Source organism: Natator depressus, chromosome 14, assembly GCF_965152275.1.
Source record: "Natator depressus isolate rNatDep1 chromosome 14, rNatDep2.hap1, whole genome shotgun sequence".
NCBI classification, from domain to species: domain Eukaryota; kingdom Metazoa; phylum Chordata; order Testudines; family Cheloniidae; genus Natator; species Natator depressus.
This window is the reverse complement of record NC_134247.1, coordinates 42,542,298-42,566,767: the sequence shown is the minus strand read 5'-3', so window position 1 is coordinate 42,566,767 and position 24,470 is coordinate 42,542,298. Positions and strand designations below refer to the sequence as shown.

The following is a 24,470-nucleotide window of genomic DNA, read 5'->3' as shown; positions in this document are numbered from 1 at the left end:
GAGCCAGGGATGGGGCTAGGCACAGGGCCAGGAGCTGGGGCTACAGTTGGGGGCGGGGCCAGAGCAAAGCTGGGGGCGGGGCTGGATGGCACTCTCTCCCCATCCCCCGAGGGCTCCATCATGCCCTCCCTGAACATTCCTCCCCCACAGTTTGGGGACCTCTGAGCTCTGTCAACCTATATTTCAAGTGTAGACCAGTCAGGTTTAAAATGTGGGTTTAGTCCTGGTGGGTCTGTGCTGGAATAAAGCGACTCCGAGTTTTCCAAGCGTGGCTGAGTCTAGAACATTTTTATGCAGGGAAAGAAATCTGGGGGGAACCTGGCTGCGAGACGGACTCATGCCCCTCCTGAGACCTCCCCCGTTGCCCTGACAGGCTGCTTTATAATGACCACGTTTTGCTCCGGATCGACCCATCTGCTGTGTTCATTTTGAGGGAATAAATGAGCCCAGAGAGTCTTTGCCCAGCCCTGTCGCTGAGCCTTAAACAGTTAAACATGATTTGGGGTCCTGAGTACAGAGACCTGGATTTGCTTCAGCCCATGGCAAGCGGTAGACAATTCAGGCCAGAGTTCTGGGAAATTATTCATTTCCAAGAGAAAAACAAAAGAATCAAAACGTTGTGAAATTGAAACGGAGTGCTTATGCAAAATTATTTTAATCCAACCTTATCGGTGTCCCCGTTCCAGAGAGACGATACCGGTTAGAATCACTGATGTGGTCAAACAGTCCTTCTTGGCGGGGAAGAGTTTGTTCTGTGCCTGCGTTTGGACTCACATGGTGGGAACTTCCCCTGCTTTTGACAAAACAGGCAGAGACAAGCGGAGAAGAGAGGGGATAGGAATGGGGGGGGGGGGCAATAGGGAGGGGGAGAAGTACAGCTTTTGTTACTGCTCTCAAGACCCAAGTCCAACAACTGAGCTCCCAGTTGGGGTAGGCCTGCTAGACCCCATTTAGGACAACGCGTCCTCCCCGGGGACGGGGAAGTAAAATCTTTGTCACGATCCATTGCAGCTGTGTTCTTTCTCCTCCCCTTCTGAGCACAGAGATGCCTCTCTGTTTGTCATTAACCTCTCTGTCCAAGGTCATGATGTAGGGTTTGTCTACACTTGAAGTGGCCGTAGACACTACCTACGCTGCTCCCATCACTGTAGTTAATCCACCTCTGCAAGAGGCAGTAGCTAGGTCAATGGAAGAATTCTTCTGTCGGCCTAGTGCTGTCTACACAGGCACTTAGGTTGGCTTAACTACATTGCTCAGGGGTGGATTTCATCACAGGAAATAAGGTGTGAGCTTTGACTGAAGCTTTTCCCACCCTAGGTGCATGTGTTTTTTCTCTCTTCTGTGGGGATTCTCTGCTGGGCTGTGGTTTTCTTGAGGTCCCGACAACCTCCCCCAAATTTAGGGGATTTAAAAACTTTCTTCCCTGGCTGCTTCCCTGGCTGCCCCTCTGACCTCTCCAAGAATCTGGGAAATGTTCTCTATGGAGCTTCCTAAAAAGGCCCCATGTGCTTCCATTTCCTTATGACCTTCCTGCTGTGGATTTTTTCCTGCCTGGTTCTCCCTTAACATCCCATCACCTGCTGGGATAGAGAGAGAATCCAGCCAGGAGTCACTGTTCATGCTGAGGAGAACGGAACAGTAAAGAGGGGCAACACAACCCAAGTGACAAGCTGGCCTAATTTTCTTGTGTAGACCAAGCTGTGGTGCCAGCAGGTGAAGCTGGTGAGAGAACCGAATGCCTGAGCTTCTCGGTGTACATTTCACCTTGCTCAGTCATGCAGCAGTTATTGGGGTGTGTTTCCCCATCTTGGCTGGGTGTGACCTCCCTTCTGCCCATACCGGGGATATCCATTCTCCCCCTCATGCTAAAGACTCTCTTTGTGTTCCCCATTCCCCCTGTCCCACCGGGGCAGAGACTCTGTGTCTCCTTATTTCTCCATCCAGCCATGGCAGGGTCTCCCAGTCCCCTCTCCCCAATAGCAAGGGCTCAGTGTACCCTGCAAACCCTCCTCACCCTATACCAGGGCCTCTGTGTGCCCCCCACTCCCTCCTCACCCCCACCAGAGGCTCTGTGTGCTCCTCAATCCCTCCTCACCCCCCACCACAGGCTCTGTGTACACCAATCTGTCCTCACCCCCACCAGGGGCTCTGTGCGCTCCTCAATCCCTCCTCACCCCCACCACAGGCTCTGTGTACCACCAATGTGTCCTCACCCCCACCAGGGGCTCTGTGTGCCTCCAATCCCTCCTCACCCCCACCAGGGGCTCTGTGTGCCTCTAATCCCTCCTCACCCCCACCAGGGGGCGCTGTGTGCCACCAATCCCTCCTCACCCCACACCAGGGGGCGCTGCGTGCCCCCCAATCCCTCCTCACCCCCACCAGAGGCTCTGTGTGCCCCCAATCCCTCCTCACCCCCACCAGGGGCTCTGTGTGCCCCCAATCCCTCCTCACCCCCAACACAGGCTCTGTGTGCCCCCAATCCCTCCTCACCCCACACCAGGGGGCGCTGTGTGCCACCAATCCCTCCTCACCCCCACCAGGGGGCTCTGGGTGCCCCTCAATCCCTCCTCAGCCCACACCAAGGGATCTGTGTGTCTCTCCTTTCCCAACCTCCTTCCAAATTACATTTCTTCCCCCTGGGTGGGAAGGGATATGTGGCTGGCTAGTATCCGCGCTCCCTGCCCCCCAGACAGAGCAGACTCGGGGGGAGGAAGGATCCAGCTAGGAAGAAGGCCGACATCAAGCCTCGTTCACTCCCCTTCCCGCTGGCTGAGCATCTGCCCCTCAGCTGTCAGCCAGGAGAGCAAAGAGCAACTTTGTAAAGCGCAAATGGTTTTGAGGTTTGTTTCTGACGGTTTCCTCCAAATCAATAGGGCTCTGCCCAGCGATGCCTAGACCGTTCCCTGACATTTTGGAGTGGATCAGTGCGAGCTCCGATGGGCGAACAGGTGCATCGCGGTCCACGAGGCAGTGATTGCGACAGGGAAGGGAGGTCCTGCCTGACCCCTGCAGCGACAGGAGATACAGTCAGGGTAGGGGAGAGCACGTAGCAGAGGGAGACAGAGAGCTGGGAAAGTGACAGCCAATGGCAGATTACCGCCGTGCCCAAGGGCCCCAGCCAATTTGGGGCCCCTGGAAAAAATCTCCCCAGGCCGTGGCCCCGGGTCTGGAGGAGCTCTGCCACGGTGGGGTGCACAGAGCTTCTCAGGTCTCGGGGCTGCAGCGGGATGGTGGGAGGGAGCGTGGTGGGGGAAGGGGCAGAATGGGGCGGGGCCATGGGTGGAGCAGGGGATGGGCCATGGGGAAGGGTGGAACAGGGTAAGGCTGTGGGCAGGGCTGAAGACAGAAGGGGCGGAATGGGGGCGGGGCCTCAGGCAGAAGGGGTGGAAGGGGGCGGGGCCACAGGTAGAATGGGGAGGGCCCATGGGTCCGGCACCCCATGCCCCTACCACTTACTCTGCCCAGAGCTCCAGGTCGGATGATCAGATGTCCTGATAGGGACAGTCCCGCTATTTAGGGTTTTTTCTTATATAGGCACCTATTACCTCCCACCCCGTCCCGATTTTTCACGCTTACTATCTGGTCACCCTAGCCCCAGGAGACCTTAATCAGTCTCTGCTGGCAGCCCAAAACAGCGGAGGCTGAGAAATGTTACCAGGGCCGCAAAGAAACGAAAATGGTCCCTAGAGCGTCAGGCGAAAAAAATCCCTAAATTCTAAAGGGCCATGAACGTTGCTGCTGTGAAGATGTGGCTGAGCCAAGTGGAGAAGGAAGGCCGGGATCTCAACAGGCGTGGAACCAAATTACCCCAATCGCTGAGGCCGGAGAGATAGAGACGAGGAAGCTTGCTGGTCACCCTTTCCCCATTTGCCCCTGTCCTGCTTGGGGACAATGGAGATTCTTTCCCCCTCCTCTCGCGGACAATTCAGGGATGTCCCCAAAAGAATAAAAGCCTCAGCTGGGAGTGGAGATGCTGGCACCGCTGTGAATTCACCCCGTTCTCTAGGTCCCCCAGAGAGGGGAGGGATAGCTCGGTGGTTTGAGCATTGGCCTGCTGAACCCAGGGTTGTGAGTTCAATCCTTGAGGGGGCCATTTAGGGATCGGGGGCAAAAATTGGGGATTGGTCCTGTTTTGAGCCAGGGGTTGGACTAGATGCCCTCCTGAGGTCCCGTCCAACCCTGAGATTCTATGATTAACCAGAGCTTCCCTGGGTTTTGGGCTTGCAGAGCGTTTGCTTCTAGGACCGGATCCCAGCATGTCTCCTGGATTCTTGGCACTTATTCTCCCAGCTGCAAGAGGTCGCACTGGTGCCAGTGCTGGGGCTGAAATGCACCAGGCTAGGCCGGGAATGGGGCTTCAACCTTTTTATTTCGACCTTTGGCGCCATAAAGTTGAATTTAATTTTGTCAAACTCTTTTGTCTCAAATCACCAGTAACAACGGCCTGGAATGGATCCAGGGGCCACCTGGGAAGCCTCTCTGGGTTGTTATTTCCCCAGCCCTGAGCATCACAGATGGCACATTACACAGCTGCCAGAGCTACGGGTTTTCACGCCCTTCTATGACTGTGCAGGGAAAAGCCGTTGTCTGCAGGGGAAATCCCCTCTGCTGGCATTTCCCATTCAAATCGGCCGGAGTAGGAGGTGGGTGGGTGGGATTTTTTTGAAGTCTGGTGGAATAGCCAGGAGGAGAAAATGTTTTGGAGGATGGGGGGGTATTTGTAGGGGAAGACACACATGATGCCACTTCCCTTCTCCACGCCCAACTCTGCCTTGTATGTCGCTGAAGGGCAAGGTGCCAGGGGTGCTGGAACAGGGTGAGGGCCTGGGGCCACATCACTTTTTACCATCCATAAGGGCAAGCGACAGGGGAGAGGGAGCGGAGAGGAGCGAGTGGGGGGGGGGGGCGGGGTCTTGAGAGGAAGAGACAGCATGGGGGTGGGGCCTTGGGTGAAGGGGCGGGGCAGGGTGAGGGCAGAGGTTCAGGGGGAGGGACAGCGCAGGGGGCGGGGCCACCATTTGGGCAGCAGCGGCCCCCCACACTTTTAAGGAGCTTTGGCCGCTCCTGTGGTTTGGCTCGGTCAATATCTGTGGGCCCCCAGAGGATACAGGTCCCTTTGAGGAAGATCCCTTAGTCATCGAGGGGTCATTGAAAAACTATTTGCAAACCCAGTTCTTCCTCAGAGCTGTATTGATAAGTACATAAGAACGGCCATACTGTGTCAGACACAGGTCCATCTAGCCCAGTGTCCTGTCTTCCGACAGTGGCCAATGCCAGGTGCCCCACAGGGAATGAACAGAACAGGGAATCATCAAGTGATCCATCCCCTGTCCCCCATTCCCAGCTTCTGGCAAACAGAGGCTAGGGACTCCATTCCTGCCCATCCTGGCTAATAGCCATTGATGGACCTATCCTCCATGAATTTATCTAGTTCTTTTTTGAACCCTGTCATAGCCTTGGCCTTCACAACATCCTCTGGCAGAGAGTTTCACAGATTGACTGTGTGTTGTGTGAAGAAATACTTCCTTTTGTTTGATTTAAACCTGCTGCCTATTCATGTCATTGGGTGGCCCCTAGTTCTTGTGGTATGAGAAGGAGTCAATAACACTTCCTTATTTACTTTCTCCACACCAGTCATGATTTTATAGACCTCTACCATATCCCCCCTTAGTCATCTCTTTTCCAAGCTGAAAAGTCCCAGTTTGATTTATCTTTCCTCATATGGAAGCCGTTGCATACCCCTAATAATTTTTGCTGCCCTTTTCTTAACCTTTTCCAATTCCAAGATATCTTTTTGAGAGGCGGCGAGCACATCTGCACACAGAATGAAAGCCAGGCAGGGAGCTCTGCCGGCTGTCAGTCAGGATGGCAAGTCCTGAGAATCGCCCAACATGAGAGTGTGACACCTGCTACTTCCACCTTGACCTGGGTGAAATGAGGCGGAACTGGGGGAGTCACTCACAGCACAGTCGTGGGAGTCCTGGCTTTTATCCTTCCCTCACCAGACGGTTTCTGTGTCAGTGTCACTGATAACTCACCTGCCCGGGCACCTCTCGGGATCTCCCTTTCTGCAGGGCTGTTGACCTCTATCATATCCCCCCTTATTCATCGCACTGGATTTCCAGAAGCAGAGTGTATGGATGGTCCATTATCCTAACACATGTCTTTGTCTAGGGCTATGATGGCCCCTCAGTAGCTGTGCCAGAGCACGGCCCCAAGGGGTGGAAGTTGGCAAAAGGGCAGAGCCCCCACTACATCTTCCTACACTACTCCAGTTCTCTGCTATATTCCCCCTCATTGCTCTGCTCCCCCCACACTGTTCCAACACACACCACTCCAACCCCTCTCTTCCCCCCAGCAATCCCTGCATCACACCCATTGCTCTGCTTACACCACACTTAACTAAAAAAATGTCACAGCCACCATAGGAGGGGAACCCTTTTAACATTTTTATCAGTGACCTGGAAGAAAACATAAAATCATCACTGATAAAATTTGCAAATAACACACAATTTGGGGGAGCGGTCATTATGAAAGAGGACAGGTCACTTGTACAGAGGAATCTGAATTGGGTGCAAGCAAACAATCTGTATTTTAATATGGCTAAATGTAAATGTACACATCTAGGAACAGAGACTATAGGCCATGCTTAGAGGATGGGGGACTCTATCCTGGGAAGCAGTGACTCTGAAAAAGATTTGGGGGTTGTGGCAGATAATCAGCGGAACACGAGCTCCCAGTGGGACTCTGGCCAAAAGAGTTAAAGTGATCCTGGGATGTATAAACAGGGGAATCACAAGGAGGAGCAAAGAGGTTATTCTGACCTCTGTGTTTGGCACTGGTGCGACCGTTGCTGGAATCCTGGGTCCAGTTCTTGTGCCCACAATTCAAGAAGGCCAGGGATAAACTTGAGAGGGTTCAGAGAAGAGTCCCAAGAATGAGTAAAGGATTAGAAAACCTGCTTTATCGACTCCAGGAGCTCAGTCTATTTAGCATCACAAAGAGAAGGTTAAGGGGTGGTTTCATCACAGTCCATACGTACCTACCTGGGGACCAAATATTTAATAATGGGCTCATCAGTCTAGCAGAGAAAGGTTCTAACACAAGCCAATGGCTGGAAGTTGAAGCTAGACAAATTCAGACTGGAAATACGGTGTAAATTTTTTAACAGTGAGTGTTTTTGGGATAGCCTGCAAGACATCTTTCACTCAGTTCCCCAAGAACTCAGTTCGACTTCAGTTTTGTCACTCAAGTTCCTTTATTTGGCATACAGCAAAGCTATGCTGAGTTGATCAGACTCAAACATAGGGTGTGGGTACAGGGTATATCACACATCCAAACCTCCTTCCTTTGGATACATTTACATATTACATTACATTCGGTATACATTGCACCCCACTAGACACTGCATAAGCGTGCTTTAAAAGCAAAAAGCAACCCAGCGTCAATAAAATAAATCCGTAAACATAAGGAGTGAAGCCCATGCACCAAAATTCCATTCAAAAGTGCCATCCAAATTCTGGGTTTTTTTTTTTTTAAACAGTTTATTAATTATAAATAATGAAGCTACTTTAAAGGGTGCAGTGGGCATTCAAAAACATGTCAAAACCCACCAACCATTCAAATCCTATCCCAAAAGTTCTGCTTAACTGTACTGTAAAATAAATATTAGTATGAAAGTAAAAACAAAAGACTATATAGTAAAAGTTTGTAAACTAAAAAAAAAAAAAAAAGCGAACTGAAATGTCTGAAACGAGAAACAAGTCCAAATAATTTAGGGCTAAAGCCTATTAAAAGTATTACACAAAAATGTTCAGTTTATTTGTGTGTCTGTGTTACTAAATGTTACCAATCTGCATCAAAAATTATGCCCACTAAAATTTGGTGAAATATCATTAATAACCGTTCAAAGAACTTTCTAAACATATACTTTAAAATATACTGCCAAAACATAAAATTGCCAAGGCAGGGAGGGGATGGCAAGCACACACACACACACACACGCACACACACACAAAACTGTTCAAAATGAGTATGATACTCTAAAACCAAGGTGACATAAATAGTCTGTAAAAACATAACCAATCATTTCAACAGAAGAATACTGGAAGCAAAGTACTGGAGTCATTAAATGAGAAAAAAACCCTCCTTAATAAAGCTTTGTTATAATATACATACTGTTATTGCTTTTAAAAAAGTATAAAATTAATTCAATGTGTTCTAATCGCATGTGCCAAAGGCATGCTGTACAAAATAAAAGCAGCCTTAAGTAAAATGAAGCAAAAAACCTTGTCCTCTTTAGTCACCACAAACGTTAAAAATTTAATACAATAAAAATAACAGTTGATGCAACATAATAATAATAAAAAAATCGACAAGGGTCTGATAGCAGGAAGTTAAATGTAAAACCACTGCAACTGATGTGGTATAAAAAAAAAAGTTTCTTTTCCCTACTCAAATACTGTTAGAAAACAACACAAAGACTAAAAACTCCCAGACTTGTTCTGCTGTTTGCATCTGGGAAACGTACACAGGCAGGTGTAACATCTTACAGACAAAGATGCCGGCACAACGGTTCGCTTTGGGAAAAGAGGCTCCAAATTGCACAGCAGGGTTAAAACACTGAAATGTTAGTAACGTAAAAATTGCCTATGCTGGTGATAACAAACATCGTCTGGGGGCTAAAAAGGATCACTTCTGGCATGGACTCAGGAAATGTTAATTGAGTTGACCTATGTTCTGTTTCACACCTAAATTTCTTGCGGTAATAAAAGGAAATATATATCTATTGTACCAGGAAAAAGAAAAGGAGGACTTGTGGCACCTTAGAGACTAACCACTCACGAAAGCTTATGCTCAAATAAATTGGTTAGTCTCTAAGGTGCCACAAGTCCTCCTTTTCTTTTTGCGAATAGAGACGAACACGGCTGTTACTCTGAAACCTGTCATTATTGTACCAGGGTTTTTTTTAAATGAAATTAAAATAAAAGCAAAATCAAAACGACAAAACATGCTTTAAAGGCAAAGCAAGTTTGTAATGTGGAATTACACCCTGGTGGGCTGTACCAGAAGTAATAATCTTCCACCTCCTCGTTAGTACTTTAAGCCTAGTATTAATGGTGGTTCAAATAATTACAGCTACTGTAGCCTTAAAATTGTGTTGCTAAGTAGTCCACTGCAAAAAACAAACACAAAAATCCTAAAATATAATGCAACTAAAACAAAGAACTAGATAAGTTCCTGGAGGATAGGTCCATCAGTGGCTATTAGCCAGGGTGGGCAGGGATGGCGTCCCTAGCCTCTGTTTGCCAAAAGCTGGGAATGGAAGACAGGGAATGGATCACTTGATGAGTCCCTGTTCTGTTCATTCCCTCTGGGGCACCTGGCACTGGCCACTGTCGGAAGACAGGATGCTGGGCTAGACGGACCTTTGGTCTGATCCACTATGGCCGTTCTTATGTAAATACGAATATAAAAAAGAAAAACAAAAGCTGTGGAACATAGGCTTGACGTGACATGAGTAATTGAACACGGGTCCGGCCTAATTTCTCAGGAGACAGAATTAGGGAGCTAAATAAATCAGCAGGCTGGAAGCAGAATGTTTGTAAGAGCTAAAATAAGGGAGAACCCCCAGGGAACCATCGACAATGGACACGAGAGGCCTGGACCATAAGATGAGGTAAAGAGTAAGTCGTCCAATGACAGTGCGTGCATTGAGCGTGCTGCAGAGGGATTTGTTCCTGCAAAGTGACCAAGCCAATTCCCAATGTGTCGCGAATGCCAGGTAACGTGTAAACGTCTACAAAGGAAGCGGTTTGCTGCGTAGCTTTGGGTGTGGGGTAGGCCCTACGCCCGCCCTCTACGCTTGAGTCTGATCCACTCGGCAGAGCTTTGGTGTGCGTCAAATACAGGAACCAAAGCGACCGGACTGGAGTGGAACGGAGCTCTTGGGGAACCAGGTGCAACAGAAGTGGCTCTAAAGGCTTTCTAGGGAAAAATGCCTGGGGTGGTCGTTGTTATCACCTGACCTCCCCTTTTCACGGTTTGTTTGATCACTAAGGATTTTATTCGGCATGACTGCACCGAGTTCTACTGCCATACCTGGGTTTTATGATTGAATCAAGCATAATTTAACACTTTAATGTATTACTTTTTAAAAGACTTTCAAACATTTTTACAATTTTTAACGGTTCAATTGTTTTAAACTCTGTAATGTTAATTTGTGCAAACACTTTTTGACAGGTTTTATTTAATTACTTGTGTTTTTAAAGTGACACGTTTTGTAGCCATTTTTTCCGGCAACTTTAAGCTTTTTTTTTTTTTATGGTTTTTGCACTTATTTTTTTTTAGCTTCGTACACTCGGCCTGCAAAGCTGTACTTACTAAATACAAAAAGAAAAGGAGGACTGGTGGCACCTCAGAGACTAACCAATTTATTTGAGCATAAGCTTTCGTGAGTTACAGCTCACTTCATCGGAATGCATCCGATGAAGTGAGCTGTAGCTCACGAAAGCTTATGCTCAAATAAATTGGTTAGTCTCTAAGGTGCCACAAGTCCTCCTGTTCTTTTTGCGAATACAGACTAACACGGCTGCTCCTCTGAAACCTTACTAAATACAGTTTCTGAAGGACAGCTGCTTTCTGTCTTGGACCTAAGGCAACAGTTAACAAACATCTGGGGGTTTTTTGATTATTATTATTTGGGAATGTTTTTAATTTACTTTGTTTTCCCCTCCTACAACTCTGATTGGCTTGTTATGCTTTTTGCATCTACTTGGTAAGGTGGCACTTTGTTGTTTGTGACGTTTTAGCCGCTAGAAATAATCCTTGTGAAACTGCAGCCTTGATTTGGGCTTTTTTATTGTATATTTTTTTTGCTTTACGAAAAAACCAAGAAGATACTATTTTTTATGGCTGCAAATGGGTCCTATCTTTTAACATGTTAGTGGCACTCAACAGACTTCTGCTGTGCTCTGCCCGGCATTCTTTTACATATGTCTATAAAGTACCTTTCAAATATTTTTACCACTTTTATTTTATTTTAAAACTGCTTTGCCAGGTGGCATGGCATGCACTTTATAGATCTCTTTTTTGCTCTTTCTGCCCATTCTTTACTTCCTCAACATTTTTAACATAATGGTTAATTCTTTTACTTCTCTACGCTGGGCTATTTTTAGGGTTACTCTCTGCAATAGCAAGGGGTTTTGCATTTTTTTGGTTGCATTTGTTATTTAGCACTATTTATTGACGTTCCTTTTCCACCCAGACCCAGTTTCTCCCTAATACCTATCTGGGAGTCTAGAGGGTCCCCCTTTGGATTTAACTTAGTTCCCCAATGCCCCAGAAACCTCTTCAAATTTAAGCCCTACCAATGCCATTGCTAAAGTGCTGGGTTGCGATCCTTGTCAGTAAAGCTAGACATATAATAAACGATACCTTACCTGCCCCAGATGAATAGATCCAATCCAAGGCACTGCACCACTACGTTGGAGAAGCCTTCTAAACCTCTTCCACTCGATTCCCCAAGAACTCAGTTCAACTCCGGTCTCATCACTCAGGTTTCTTTATTTGGCATAAAGCTATGCCAAGTTAATCAAACTCAAATGTGGGTACTGGGTATACCACGCATCTGAAGTTACACAACCCCCCCACCTTCTTTACATACACTTACACATCACATTACATTCCCTGTACATTGCATTACATGCTGTAGAATTGGCTTGGTTACTTTGCAAAGACCAATCCACGTGCAGCATGCTCTGTCCACAGTCAGCTTTCCTCTTTACCTGTCTTGGCACTCCTTGCATTATCTTGTTTTGAGGAAATGTTTCCCTGGGTGTTCTCCCTCTTATCTTAACTAGCTCAGACATTCTGTCTTTTAGCTTAGAGCAGGTCTACACTTAAACTGCTGTCCCGCACCCCGTAGTGCTTTAATGAAGACGCTCTATGCTGACGGGAGAAAGCTCTCCTGTTGGCTTAGTTAATCCACCTCCGTGAAAGGCGGTAACGATGTCGGCAGGAGAAGCTCTCCCGCCAACACAGTACTTTCTACACCAGCGATTAGGTTGGTATATAACTCGGGGCATGAATTATTCACACCCCAGGACAACGTAGTTACACCGAAGTCATTCTGTAGTGTATAGACTTGCCCTTATTGACCCATTTACTTATTTTAGCCCAGACAGTCAGTTTTCAGTCTACTGATCTATTTACCTCCCTGTCTTCCAAAAATTAAAGCCTCCCCAAGGACTCATGTTCAAGCCGGGCCTACAGGAGTAACTAACCACTGGCGCAATTCACTGGCGGATTCTCCACCAATGAGAATTTTAAAATCAAGACTGGAGGCTTTTGCTAAAAGATCTGCTCTAGGAATTCTTTGGGGGAAGTTCTCTGGCTGGTGCAATACAGGAGGTCAGATGAGATGATTACAATGGTCTCTCCTGGCCTTGGAATCTATGAATCTATCAACCCCACTACCCAAGTCCAGGGCGTAATTTGTGCCAGGGCTGAGCCCCGGCACCTCCAGGCCTGGCAGTTCAGAGCCCCGGCACGGCACTTCCGGGCCTGGCAGTTCAGAGCCCTGGCACTTCTGGGCCTGCCGTGTCAGTAATTAAAGTAAAAACATTTGCTTGAACCCCAGCACCTCTTTCATTACAAATTAAGCATTGCCCAAGCCCCCCACATCCATGCCCCTCAGTCACATACGCGTGGAGGGGCTATGGGGCGGTGGGGTTGTGAGGGATGCCTGGAGGCCATAAAGGGGAGGAGAATGGAGATTCAGAGTCCACAGCCTACACCCAGATCACAGAGGGTTCCTGGGGATCTGGAGCACTCCAGATTTAGGCACCCAAGTGGCAATTTTAAGCGCCACTGCAATCCACCAAACCCCCACCTGGCTGTCAACTAACACACACCTAAATTCACCGGGCACCGAAATTTTTGCTGTAAAATTGCACTGGGTATGCACACTGCTGCCTTAGGCAAGCCTCAGGTGCCGGTCTCACACCTAAGCCTCAATACGATCTCCCAACCAGCCAAAGATAGCTGGGGTCCTCCCGGCTCAGATGTATAGACTCTGATTTCTAAGCCCCAAAGAGTTCAAGGCGTTGATCAACTCTCTGTGTCCAGCATTAAACAGCAATAGGTGGGTTCGGGGACAGTTTTAAACAGAGCCCTTGGTTTCACTCGGTGACCTGGCCAACACCTTCCATGCAAACTGAAAGTTTATTGATTAAACACAAGAAAAGAACAAGAAATCAAAATAGGCCAAAATCAAAGGCTATCAGCCAGGATGGGCAGGGATGGTGTCCCTCGCCTGTTGGCCAGAAGCTGGGAATGAGCGACAGGGGATGGATCACCTGATGATTCCCTGTTCTGTTCATTCCTTCTGGGGCATCTGGCACTGGCCACTGTCAGAAGACAGGACACTGGGCTAGATGGACCTTTGGTCTGACCCAGTATGGCCGCTCTTATGTATGGCCTTTATCTGGAAACGGCAGTCGAGTGATTATGCAAAACAAACGTAGAGCTTATCGAAGCCTCTCTGCTTTTGGAGTCAAAATCTTAGAGTCTCTTGTTTTCAGGGCAACCTTTCTTTGCTGAAAAGGAGATGGTTAATTTTAGTCTCAGTCCTGATGGGAATGGCATGCACATATCCTGTTCTGAACAGAGACAGACAGGGTGGAGGAGAGACAGGACAGAGAAGATGGGTGAAATATGGCTTTTGTGTATGTTTTTGGACTACTGGTTAGTTACAAGTGGATGCTTGATCTGGTTAGTTATGAATTGGTCAGGGCTGTCATCTGATGGCATCCTTTCTCCTTTGACAAGGCAGGTTTGGATGATTGCAATATACTTGACTTCAGGATTTGACAAGAAACCAAGAGAGCGAGGTAGGATGAGAGGAAAGAAACAGTGGGGCAGAAAATAACACAACAAGGGAAGGGAGTACAATACGGGATCTCATGCACCTTCCTGGTGCTGGTAATTCCATCTCCCCACTGGTGGGCTGAGATCCGGACCTCACGATAATGTGATGACTTTCACTCACAGGTGAAAATAAAGTTCCCTAAACAAGAGCAAGTCCTTTAGACGAGTCGAGATGAGAAGAAGTGCTGGCAGGTGGGGGGATGAGCTAGGGGAAGATGAGATGAGGCGAAGCAAGCTGGGACGGGAGAAGAGAGCTGATCTTATTTCCAGTCTCTTTTTAAGATACCACAGAAGGGAAAAAAGTAAGAGGCAGGGTTCATCTCCCTCCTTATTTTGTCCACCAATTAGGCCTAATATCTGTCTCACCAATTTTGGCTTATTAACTTCCATCTCCACCTCTCCTGTTTTCACCCAGCATAATTTCAACACAGGCTTTGTATCGCATCAACTTTCCCTGTGTTGATTGGACTTAGTCTCTCTGGATGCTTCTTTTGCATCTGTTTAGAACGTATTCTGTTGAAAATAACTTGACCTACTTTCCACGGTGAACTCCTAAGTAGGCAAGAGTGATAGGCCAATTGTCACAACAGCCGTATTCATGATCAGATCTCCCCTAACTGCACCCAGAACAGCTGTTGCGAGGGGCACGACTCTCTTATAACTTTCAGCCTAGTGGTTAGAGCAGTTACCCAGGATGTGGGAGACCCCAGGCCAACTCCCCCCTTTGCCTGGGTGGGAAAAAGGGATTTGAATAGGGATCTCCCACCTTTCAGTACAGTTACCCCTAACACAGTGAGTTAGTGCAGATAATTCCCCCTGGATGCTGCCAGCTCCAGGGTGGCAGAGCTAAGGTTGCTTGGGCGTGTACCTTAACTCTGTATTGCCTGGTTTTCAGAAGGATTTTCCCCCCTGGACTCTGCCTTCTGGAAGGGCACGAGTTATCACCAGGCAGCCTTAGTCCTGTGTTAACAAAGTTTTTTGTCAGTGAATTTCCTAGCTTTTTGAACAGAAAGAGAAATATTGGAGGAGCAGTCATTTAGCGTGTTGATGTTCGCACCGATATTAACAGCGGATATGCTGCCGTGGCTAGAGAAGCACAAAAAGACCCAGCTTTTAAACAGTGCTTTACATCAGCAAACCCCAAAGAATGACCCCCATTTTACAGATGGGAAAGTGAGGCATGGGGAGCTGATGGGCCTTGCCCAAGGTCACCTAGCGGGCCAGGGGCAGACCCAGGAATAGTCCCAGCCCGCTGGTTTCTCCACTAGGCCACACGGTCATTATGTGATTCCCAACTGCTCTGTGCATTTTGTGATAGTGGACTAGGGATAATGGTCGTGCTTTGAAATACTCGGAGTGCGTTATTGCAAACAGAGCGGGGGAGAGAAATCTCAGACACGGCCTCGGTCCCCAAATCTTGGCCGCTTTATGACATGCCTCTGACGGTAACTTTAAGCATGTGAGAGAAGGCTACTGGGTCTCCCCGCCTCAAGCAACGTACAGACGCCCCCCCCCCCACACGCACCCTGTTTCTAGCTCACTCTCCCCTTCCTGTCCCATTAAGCCATTAGTAGATAAGAAGCTACGCGTGCACTAAAATGGTGGGTAGCATAGATGGTGGGCATAATAGGCCTCCCCTGGGGCAGCCACTGCCGCCCTGCCACCTGGGCCGTGGGGGCCCCGCCTGTGCTCCGCCTCTTTCCATCACTGCTCCGCCCCTTCCTCAAGGTCCCCACCCCCTCCGCTGCGGGGCTGAGTCCCGCCTCTCCTCCACCCCCTGACCCTCCCCACACAAGGCCCCCATGCCTGCTGCGGCCCTGTGAGCAGTGGGGGCCTTTCAGGGGAGGAAAGGAGGAATGTGGCGAGTGGCGGCCGGGGAGGGGGCAGAGCAGAGGTGGGGCCTTGGGTGGAGTATGGGCGGGGCCACGGGGGGGAAGAGGCGGGACAAGGAGCTAGCTCCCTGAATCTGAGCTCCAATGAGCTCTCCTCACTGCCCCCCCCCCCCGCCCCGTGTCCACAGCACATGTTCTCGGGGCATGCTCCGAGCACGCCTTATCTCCCCACCAGAAGGGCCCGGTCCCCCACGACCCAGCTCACATGGTGAGAGGCAGAGCCCTTCAGTCAAAGAGGGGACCCCTCCCAGCTCTTGGCTCACAAGAGCTCTGACACCCCCACCCATGGACAAGGCCCCTAATCCCATGAGTAGGGGCACGGAGAGGGGCTCAGGCACCCCCAAGAGACAGCCCTCACCCCAGATCCCATCTTATATATGTGGGGCAGGGATGGGGGCAGAGACATCCCCGGAGGCACAAGGGTCACATGAGGCGGAGCAGGGGGCGGAAATCAGACCCACCCCCTAGGGGGACAGGGATCCCCACATCCCTGCCCACATCCAAAGGTAGGGAGCGGGGATCAGACCCCTCCATTCCCCCTCACCCCCCAAGAAAGGCAGCCTCTATAGATCACAACACACATGGGAAGAGAGAATTTGATGCTGACAGACACCCCTGACTCTCTTTCCCCCAACCCTCTCATTTCCCTCCCATATCCCCCTTCCCCTGCTCAGCTCCACCTCCCCCTGGCCCTTCTCCCCATCCCTACCACTCATCCTCATTTCTCCTCTCCCATAATCCCCCCCCACCCCCATGCTGCAGCACTGAGCTATCAGACATCTTCATCAAACACACCCAGTCCACCGGGGACCGCTGCACCAGCCTGTGGCCTCAGTCAATGGCGTCGTCCCAGACGTCGTGTAGTGAAGTTCCCAAATCTGGCTCAATCCTGCAAAGCAGCCAATGTCCGGGATGGCCTCAGGGGCAGCACCGGGGAGGGTCAGGGCACACACCCTGCTGGGGCTTTTTTGTCCATAGCGGCAAGATGGCCAAAGGGCACACCGTGCCACTTTTCAATAGAACGAATGGTGGATAGAAGGCCAGATCAGTGCGGGATTGTCATGTTTTGCACAAAGTCAAGCCACATCCCTCCCCACTCAAAAATTCTCCTCCCCTGCCAGCAAGCATTCATATGTCTAATTTCTTCCCCCCCCCCACAAAAGATTTCAATCTCGTGTGGACTTTCTGATGTTTAATCAGATGCGAGTTCTGACTAAAGCTTCTCCCACAGTCGAGGCATTTATAGGGTCTTTCCCCCGTGTGGATTCTCCGGTGCGTAACTAGGTTGGAGCTCAGATTGAAGCTTTTCCCACAATCCAGGCATTTATAGGGTCTCTCTCCCGTGTGGGTTCTCTGGTGTCGAATACAGGTTGAGCTGTCACTAAACCCTTTCCCGCATTCCGGGCATTTATAGGGTTTCTGCCCTGAATGGATTCTTCGATGCTTAATCAGGGCTGAGTTGTCGCTGAACATTTTCCCACATTCTGGGCATTGACAGTTTTTTTCTCCCGTGTGGATTTTTTGGTGCGTCGTCAGGTTTGAGCTCTGAATGAAACTCTTCCCACATTTGGTGCATTTGTGGGGTTTGTCTCCCGTGTGGATTCTCTGATGCACGACGAGGCTCGAGCTCCGATTGAAACTTTTCCCGCAGTCGAGGCATTTGTAGGGCCTCTCTCCCGTGTGTGTTCGTTGGTGCAGAATAAGGTTGGAGCTCTGATTGAAACTTTTTCCGCACTCCTGGCATTTATAGGGCTTCTCTCCCTGGTGGGGGGTCTGAGATCCACCAAGCTGTTTGCTCATATTGAATCTTCTCTCGCATTCAGTGGGTGGTTTTTTTTTCTCTCTTGTATGGGTTCTCTGCTGCACTGAGGTTTCCAGGATGTCCTTTCCACCTCTACTAGAACTAATGGATTGACACCCTTTCTTCCCTGGCTGCTTTCCTGACCTGTGCTGACTCTCAGAGGCTTTTCCCTGCTCAAGACTTGATGCAATGTCTTCTTTGGAGCATCTGGATGATGCCCCATGGGGTTCTGGCTCCTTACAGCCTGCCTGCCGTGGATTCTCTTCCTCATCCTCTTTCACCATCCTATCGCCCGCTGGAGTAAAGAGAGAGAACCCGGACAGGAGTCATCCCCTCTGCCGGGGTGAAAGGAAAGAAAGGGGCATAGCAAAGAGGAGAGACACAGCACAACAATGGTTGGGGAGACTGAGAAAGGTAAAAAAATTGACCTATGTGTAAATATTCCTTCTCTGAAGTGCAAAGAGGGCACATGGAGCTCTCTGATTCATTACAGCCAGGATATTCCTCCTCGTCTTTCAAACATGGAGTGTCCTCTGTCCCCTCCCCACAAATCCACCCCATTATTTCTCTCTAGCTTCACAATATAGTGTCTGCATGTGGAGGTGTGTGTGTGTGTGTAATAGAAATGAAGGCTTATCCCACCTACCAGGGATGGTCTAGGTTTACTTCTCGAGGTCCCCTCCAGCCCTACATTTCTCTGATTCCTTCCAGCAGCGGTGAGGCACTGGGGAGCTATAGAAGCAGTCAGTTCTCTGAACAGCGCTGCCTCATGACACTGCAGTGTGAAGCTAGTGAGAGAGATGAATAACACAGCAATGAAAAGAGAAGCCTGCATGCCTGGAAGAGGAAGTGGAATAACCCAGTGGTAACAGATCACGGAACAGCAGGTGCACACAAGGGAGAAATAGGATTCTGTCACGCACACGCTCAGGGGGAAGTAAATTTGGGGAGGGAGATCCTGCCAGCTGTCCTTTAGGATGGGTGAGGTGCTGTGAGTGACATGGGGCATGGGTAGGGCCCTACCAAATTCACGGTCCATTTGGTCAGTTTCACGGTCATAGGATTTTTAAAATGGTAAATGTCATGATTTCAGCTATTTAAATCTGAAATTTCACGGTGCTGCAACTGTAGGGGTCCTGACCCCAAAAGGAGCAGTGAGGAGGATGGAAGGTTATTGTAGGGGGGGTTGCGGTGCTGCTACCCGTACTTCTGTGCGGCTGCTGATGGTAGCGCGGCCTTCAGAGCTGGGTGCCCAGCGAACAACTGACTCTCTCCAGCCACCCAGCTCTGAAGGCGTGCAGAAGGAAGGGTGGCAGAACTGCAGAGTCTCAATGCGTGGATGAGACGGATGGTGTAGGGAGGAGGGGTTTAGATTTATTAGGAACTGGGGAAACTTTGGGGAAAGGGGGAGCCTATACCGGAAGGATGGGCTCCACCTGAACCCAAATGGAACCAGATTGCTGGCACTTAACACTAAAAAGGTCTTAGAACAGTTTTTAAACTAAGGGCTGGGGGAAAGCCGACAGGTGCGGAGGAGCACATGGTTCGGACATCCCTTAGGGGAGGATCTACTCATAGAGGCTCTCTATGTCCTAGTGAGGACGAGAGGATGGAAAATGATAAAATACAGGCAGGGTCTGATCAGAAACAGTCAAATAAAAAAGAGTCCCATTCAATTACAATGTGTAATGGCAGACAGCTAAAAGGAGACAAGTTTTTAAAGTGCTTATATACCAATGCTAGAAGTCTAAACAATAAGATGGGTGAACTAGAGTGCCTCGTATTAAATGAGGATATTGATCTAACAGGCATCACAGAAACTTGGTGGAATGAGGATAATCAATGGGATACAGGAATACCAGGGCACAAAATGTATTGGAAGGACAGAACAGGTCGTCCTGGTGGGGGAGTGGCACTATATGTGAAAGAAAGCATAGAATCAAATGAAGTAAAAATCGTAAATGAATGAAACTGTACCATAGAATCTCTATGGATAGAAATTCCATGCTCAAATAATAAGAATATAGCAATAGGGCTATATTACTGACCACCTGACCAGGATGGTGATAGTGACTGTGAAATGCTCAGGGAGATTAGAGAGGCTATTAAAATAAAAAACTCAATAATAATAATGGGGGATTTCAATTATCCCCATATTGATTGCGTACATGTCACCTCAGGACGGGATGCAGAGAGAAAGTCTCTTGACACCTTCAAGGACTGCTTCTTGGAGCAGCTGGTCCTGGAACCCACCAGAGGAGAGGCAATTCTTGATTTAGTCCTAAGTAGAGCATAGGATCTGGTCCAAGAGGTGAATATAGCTGGACTGCTTCATAATAGTGACCATAATATAATTAAATTTAATATCCCTGGGGCAGGAAAAACAGCACAGCAGCCCAACACTGTAGCATTTAATTTAAGAAAGGGGAACTACACAAAAATGAGAAGGCTAATTAAACAGAAATTAACGGGGCACAGCACCAAACGTGAAATCTCTGCAAGCTGCGTGGAAACTTTTTAAAGACGCCATAATAGAGGCTCAAAGTAAATGTATACCCCAAATTAGAAAACATAAAAAGAGAACCAAACAAGAGCCACCGTGGCTAAACAACAAAGTAAAAGAAGCAGTGAGAGGCAAAAAGGCATCCTTTAAAACATGGAAGTTAAATCCTAGTGAGGAAAATAGAAAAGAGCATAAACACTGGCAAATGAAGTGTAAAAATAGAATTAGGAAGGCCAAACAAGAATTTGGGGAACAGTTAGCCAAAGACTGAAAAATAATAGCAAAATTTTTTTTTAAGTACATGAAAAGCCGGAAGCCTGCGAAACAATCGGTGGGGCCACTGGACGATCGCGGTTCTATAGGAGCACTCAAGGACGACAAGGCCATTGCAGAGAAACTAAATGAATTCTTTGCATGGGTCTTCACGGCAGAGGAGGTGAGGGAGATTCCCAAACCTGAGCCATTCTTTTTAGGTGACAGATCTGAGGAACTGTCCCAGATTGAGGTATCATTAGAGGAGGTTTTGGAACAAATTGATCAATTAAACAGCAATAAGTCACCGGGACCAGATGGGATTCCCCCAGGTGTTGTGAAGGAACTCAAATGTGAAATTGCAGAACTCCTAGGTGTGATATGTAACTTACCGTTTAAATCTGCTTCTGTACCAGATGACTAGAGCAGTGGTTCCCAACCTTGTTCCGCCGCTTATGTGGGGAAAGCCCCTGGCGGGCCAGGCTGGTTTGTTTACCTGTCGCGTCCGCAGGTTTGGCCGATCGCGGCTCCCAGTGGCCGCGGTTCGCTGTTCCAGGCCAATGGGAGCTGCTGGAAGCAGCGTGGGCAGAGGGATGTACTCGCTGCCGCTTCCAGCAGCTCCCATTGGCCTGGAGCAGCGAACCGCGGCCACTGGGAGCCGCGATCGGCCGAACCTGCGGATGCGGCCGGTAAACAAACCGCCCCGGCCCGCCAGGGGCTTTCCCCGCACAAGCGGTGGAACAAGTTTGGGAACCACTGGACGAGAGGATGGCTAAATGACGCTAATTTTTAAAAAGGGCTCCAGAGTGAGGATGTGGCCCAAGGGGATCCAGCAGATACAGTGTACTTAGATTTCCAGAAAGCCTTTGACAAAGTCCCTCACCAAAGGCTCTTACGCAAAGTAAGCTGCCACAGGATAAGAGGGAAGGTGCTCTCATGGATTGGTAACTGGTTAAAAAATAGGAAACCAAGGGTAGGTATAAATGGTCAGTTTTAAGAATGGAGAGTAAATAGCGGTGTCCCCTAGGGGCCTGTTCTGGGACCAGTCCTATTCAACATATTCATAAATGATCTGGAAAAAGGGATAAACAGTGAGGTGGCAACATTTGCAGATGATACAAAATTACTAAAGATAGTTAATATCTAGACAGACTGCGAAGAGCTACAAAAGGATCTCTCAAAACTGGGTGACTGGGCAACAAAATGGCTGATGACATTTTATGTTGATAAATGCAAAGTAATGCACATTGGAAAGCATGATCCCAACTATACATATAAAATGATGGGGTCTAAATGAGCTGTTACTACTCAGAAAAGAGATCTTGGAGTCATTGTGGATAGTTCTCTGAAAACATCCACTCAATGTGCAGCGGCAGTCCAAAAAGCAAACAGAATGCTGGGAGTAATTAAGAAAAGGACAGATAATAGGACAGAAAATATCATGTTGCCTCTAAATAAATCCATGGTACACCCACATCTTGAATACTGTGTGCAGATGTGGTCGCCCCATCTCAAAAAATATATCTTGGAATTGGAAAAGGTTCAGAAAAGGGCAACAAAAATGATTAGGGGTATAGAATGGCTTCTGTATGAGGAGAGATGAATAAGACTGGGACTTTTCAGCTTGGAAAAGAGATGGCTAAGGGGAGATATGATTGAGGTCTATAAAATCATGACTGGGATGGAGAAAGTAAATAAGGAAGTGTTGTTAACTCCTTCTCATAACACAGGAACTAGGGGTCCCCCAATGAAATTAATAGGCAGCAGGTTTAAAACCAATAAAAGGAAGTATTTCTTCACACAATGCACAGTCAACCTGTGGAACTCCTTTCCAGAGGATGTTATGAAGGCCAAGACTATAACAGGGTTCAAAAAAGAACTAGATAGATTCATGGAGGATAGGTCCATCAATGGCTATTAGCCAGGATGGGCGGGGATGGTGTCCCTAGCCTCTGTTTGCCAGAAGCTGGGAATGGGTGACGGGATGGATCACTTGATGATTCCCTGTTCTGTTCATTCCCTCTGGGGCACCTGGCACTGGCCACTGTCCAAGACAGGATCCTGGGCTAGATGGACCTTTGGTCTGACCCAGTAGGGCCATTCTTTTGTTCTTAATGCCGTGACCCCCCCTAAAATAACCTTGTGATGCCCCCCTGTGTCAGGACCCCCAATTTGAGGAAGGCTGGTCTCCCCTGTGAAATCTGTATAGTATAAGGTAAAAGCACACAAAAGTGCAGATTTCGTGGGGGGAGACCAGATTTCACGGTCCGTGACGCGTTTTTCATGGCCGTGAATTTGGTAGGGCCCTACTCATGGGGATATGACACCTCCTACCTACAGCCCTGACCTGGATGAGATGAGGAAGAACTGGGGGAGCTCGCTCACAAACCCCGCTTTTGCCTTCACTTACCAGGCTGTTTCTGTGTCAGTCTCTCTGATTCCTCACCTGGGCAGACGCCTCTCCGGATCTGCCTTCTCTCAGGCGCTTGGAGATCCGGGACCCACGGCTCCTTCCCTTGTTGCAAACGGAAGACCAGGTCAGGTTTGGGAAGGGGCAGTCCTGCTCAAGGGGCAAAATCAGGGCGTGTCATGCATTGGGAGAGGATCTGTCACAAAGAAAATCCCTTTCATTTTTAACCTGACCCTGGGCTGTACTAGGGGGATGTGAAATCTGAACAGATGGGAACATGGTCACTGAGCCACCATGGGAGAAGCAGACAACGGTGGGAGGAACGAGTTATGTCCTCAGCAGGACTTTCCAGGATCTGTGCGCCTGGGGAGGACTTATTGACGCACACACAGCTCTGGAGTTAAAAATCTGTCTCTTTCTAAACCAACAGAGCCCAGAGCCCCCCCCCCCACGGATGGAGCTAGTCCCAGGAACGGAGGGGAACAGAGATGCTGAGCGTGTGTCAGTGAGACTTAATACAGGCAGGTCAACACGCTGCTTCTGGGCATAAATCCAAAACCTGAGGGATGAGGATGAATTAGCAGCTCCCTAGTATCTCTCAATACCGCATTCATGGGTGGCGGCGTGGAGGTAAAAGTGTCTCTCATGCTGGATCGTGAGACCATGGAGCCCATTCCCATGAAGTCAAACCGAGCAGGAAAGAACCTGACCCGAACTGGGCACACCACGGACCCCACGGCTTCTAATAATTGAGGGGACGGAAATCCCTTACCCAGCGAGGTCACCGTCTCGTAGTTCTCCTGCATGACGTCCCTGTAGAGGGCTCTCTGAGCGGGGTCCAGCAGAGCCCCCTGCCCCTGGGTGAAATACACAGCCACCTCCTCAAAGGTCACCGGCCCCTGAAACAACAAGATGCCCCCCCTCAGCACCTGCTGCCCCAGCCACAATCCCACTAGTCACAGGGGAGGGCTGATAAAATGGAAGCTCTGGGGGGGTCTCAGAGGAGCAGAATCCCACCCCCACCCTGCTCAGAGCAGCCAGGAGGCTTCAGGGTGGGGAGAAAGAGAGAGCTCCTTGTCCCTCCCAGCCGATGGAGGAGAGCAGGGGCCCTCCCGTTTATCACACGCCTACTAGCCAGAGGCTGATACAGGAGGTGGAGCCCCTCAGCAGGGTCGAGGGACATGAATCCCAACCCCTTTCCCATTCCCAGTAGCTGGGGGTGAGGGGACGGGGCCTCACCACTGAGTGCCCCCTTCGTATTTCACAGCAGCCCCTGGCTAGTAGGTTCAGGCTCCAACACCGGGACTCTGGTCCGTTTTCCCAGCCCCATCCAGAGGGGTTGTTGCCTGTTCCAGCAATAGGAGAATTTCTACCTTCCCCCCAAAGGGCCTGTTCTGAAAATTGGGTCCCAGGCAGAACGCATCCCAGATGGTTTGTCACACCCTGTCCCCCTCCCTTCCTCTTCCAGCGTATTTCCTACCCCTTCCCTTCTAGCTCACACCCACGAGCAGCTCCCAGAAACGCCCCCACCTCAGCCGGCCCTGCTGCAGCCAGTTCTCCTCCCCAGGGGATGGGGAAGAGGCGGGCGACCAGCAGCAAAACCACCCCAGAGCTCGGAAACCTTATCTCCCCTTCACCCTCACCCTGAGGATTCCTTGGGCGACACGGCCTCCAGGGACCCCT

General features: G+C 49.2%; 1 protein-coding gene across 1 annotated transcript in view; it reads right to left on the bottom strand.

Annotated features, from left to right (window-relative positions):
- The window catches only part of LOC141998056 (uncharacterized), an 80,056-nt gene that overhangs the window by 40,025 nt on the left and 15,561 nt on the right, over positions 1-24,470 (bottom strand). The window contains exons 2-4 of the mRNA XM_074970693.1: positions 23,560-23,686; positions 22,788-22,937; positions 17,004-17,917 (exon numbers count right to left, since the gene is read on the bottom strand). Coding sequence (XP_074826794.1) covers positions 17,004-17,917; positions 22,788-22,937; positions 23,560-23,593 — 1,098 coding nt within the window. The 5' untranslated portion in view covers positions 23,594-23,686. The remainder of the gene's footprint in view (positions 1-17,003; positions 17,918-22,787; positions 22,938-23,559; positions 23,687-24,470) is intronic.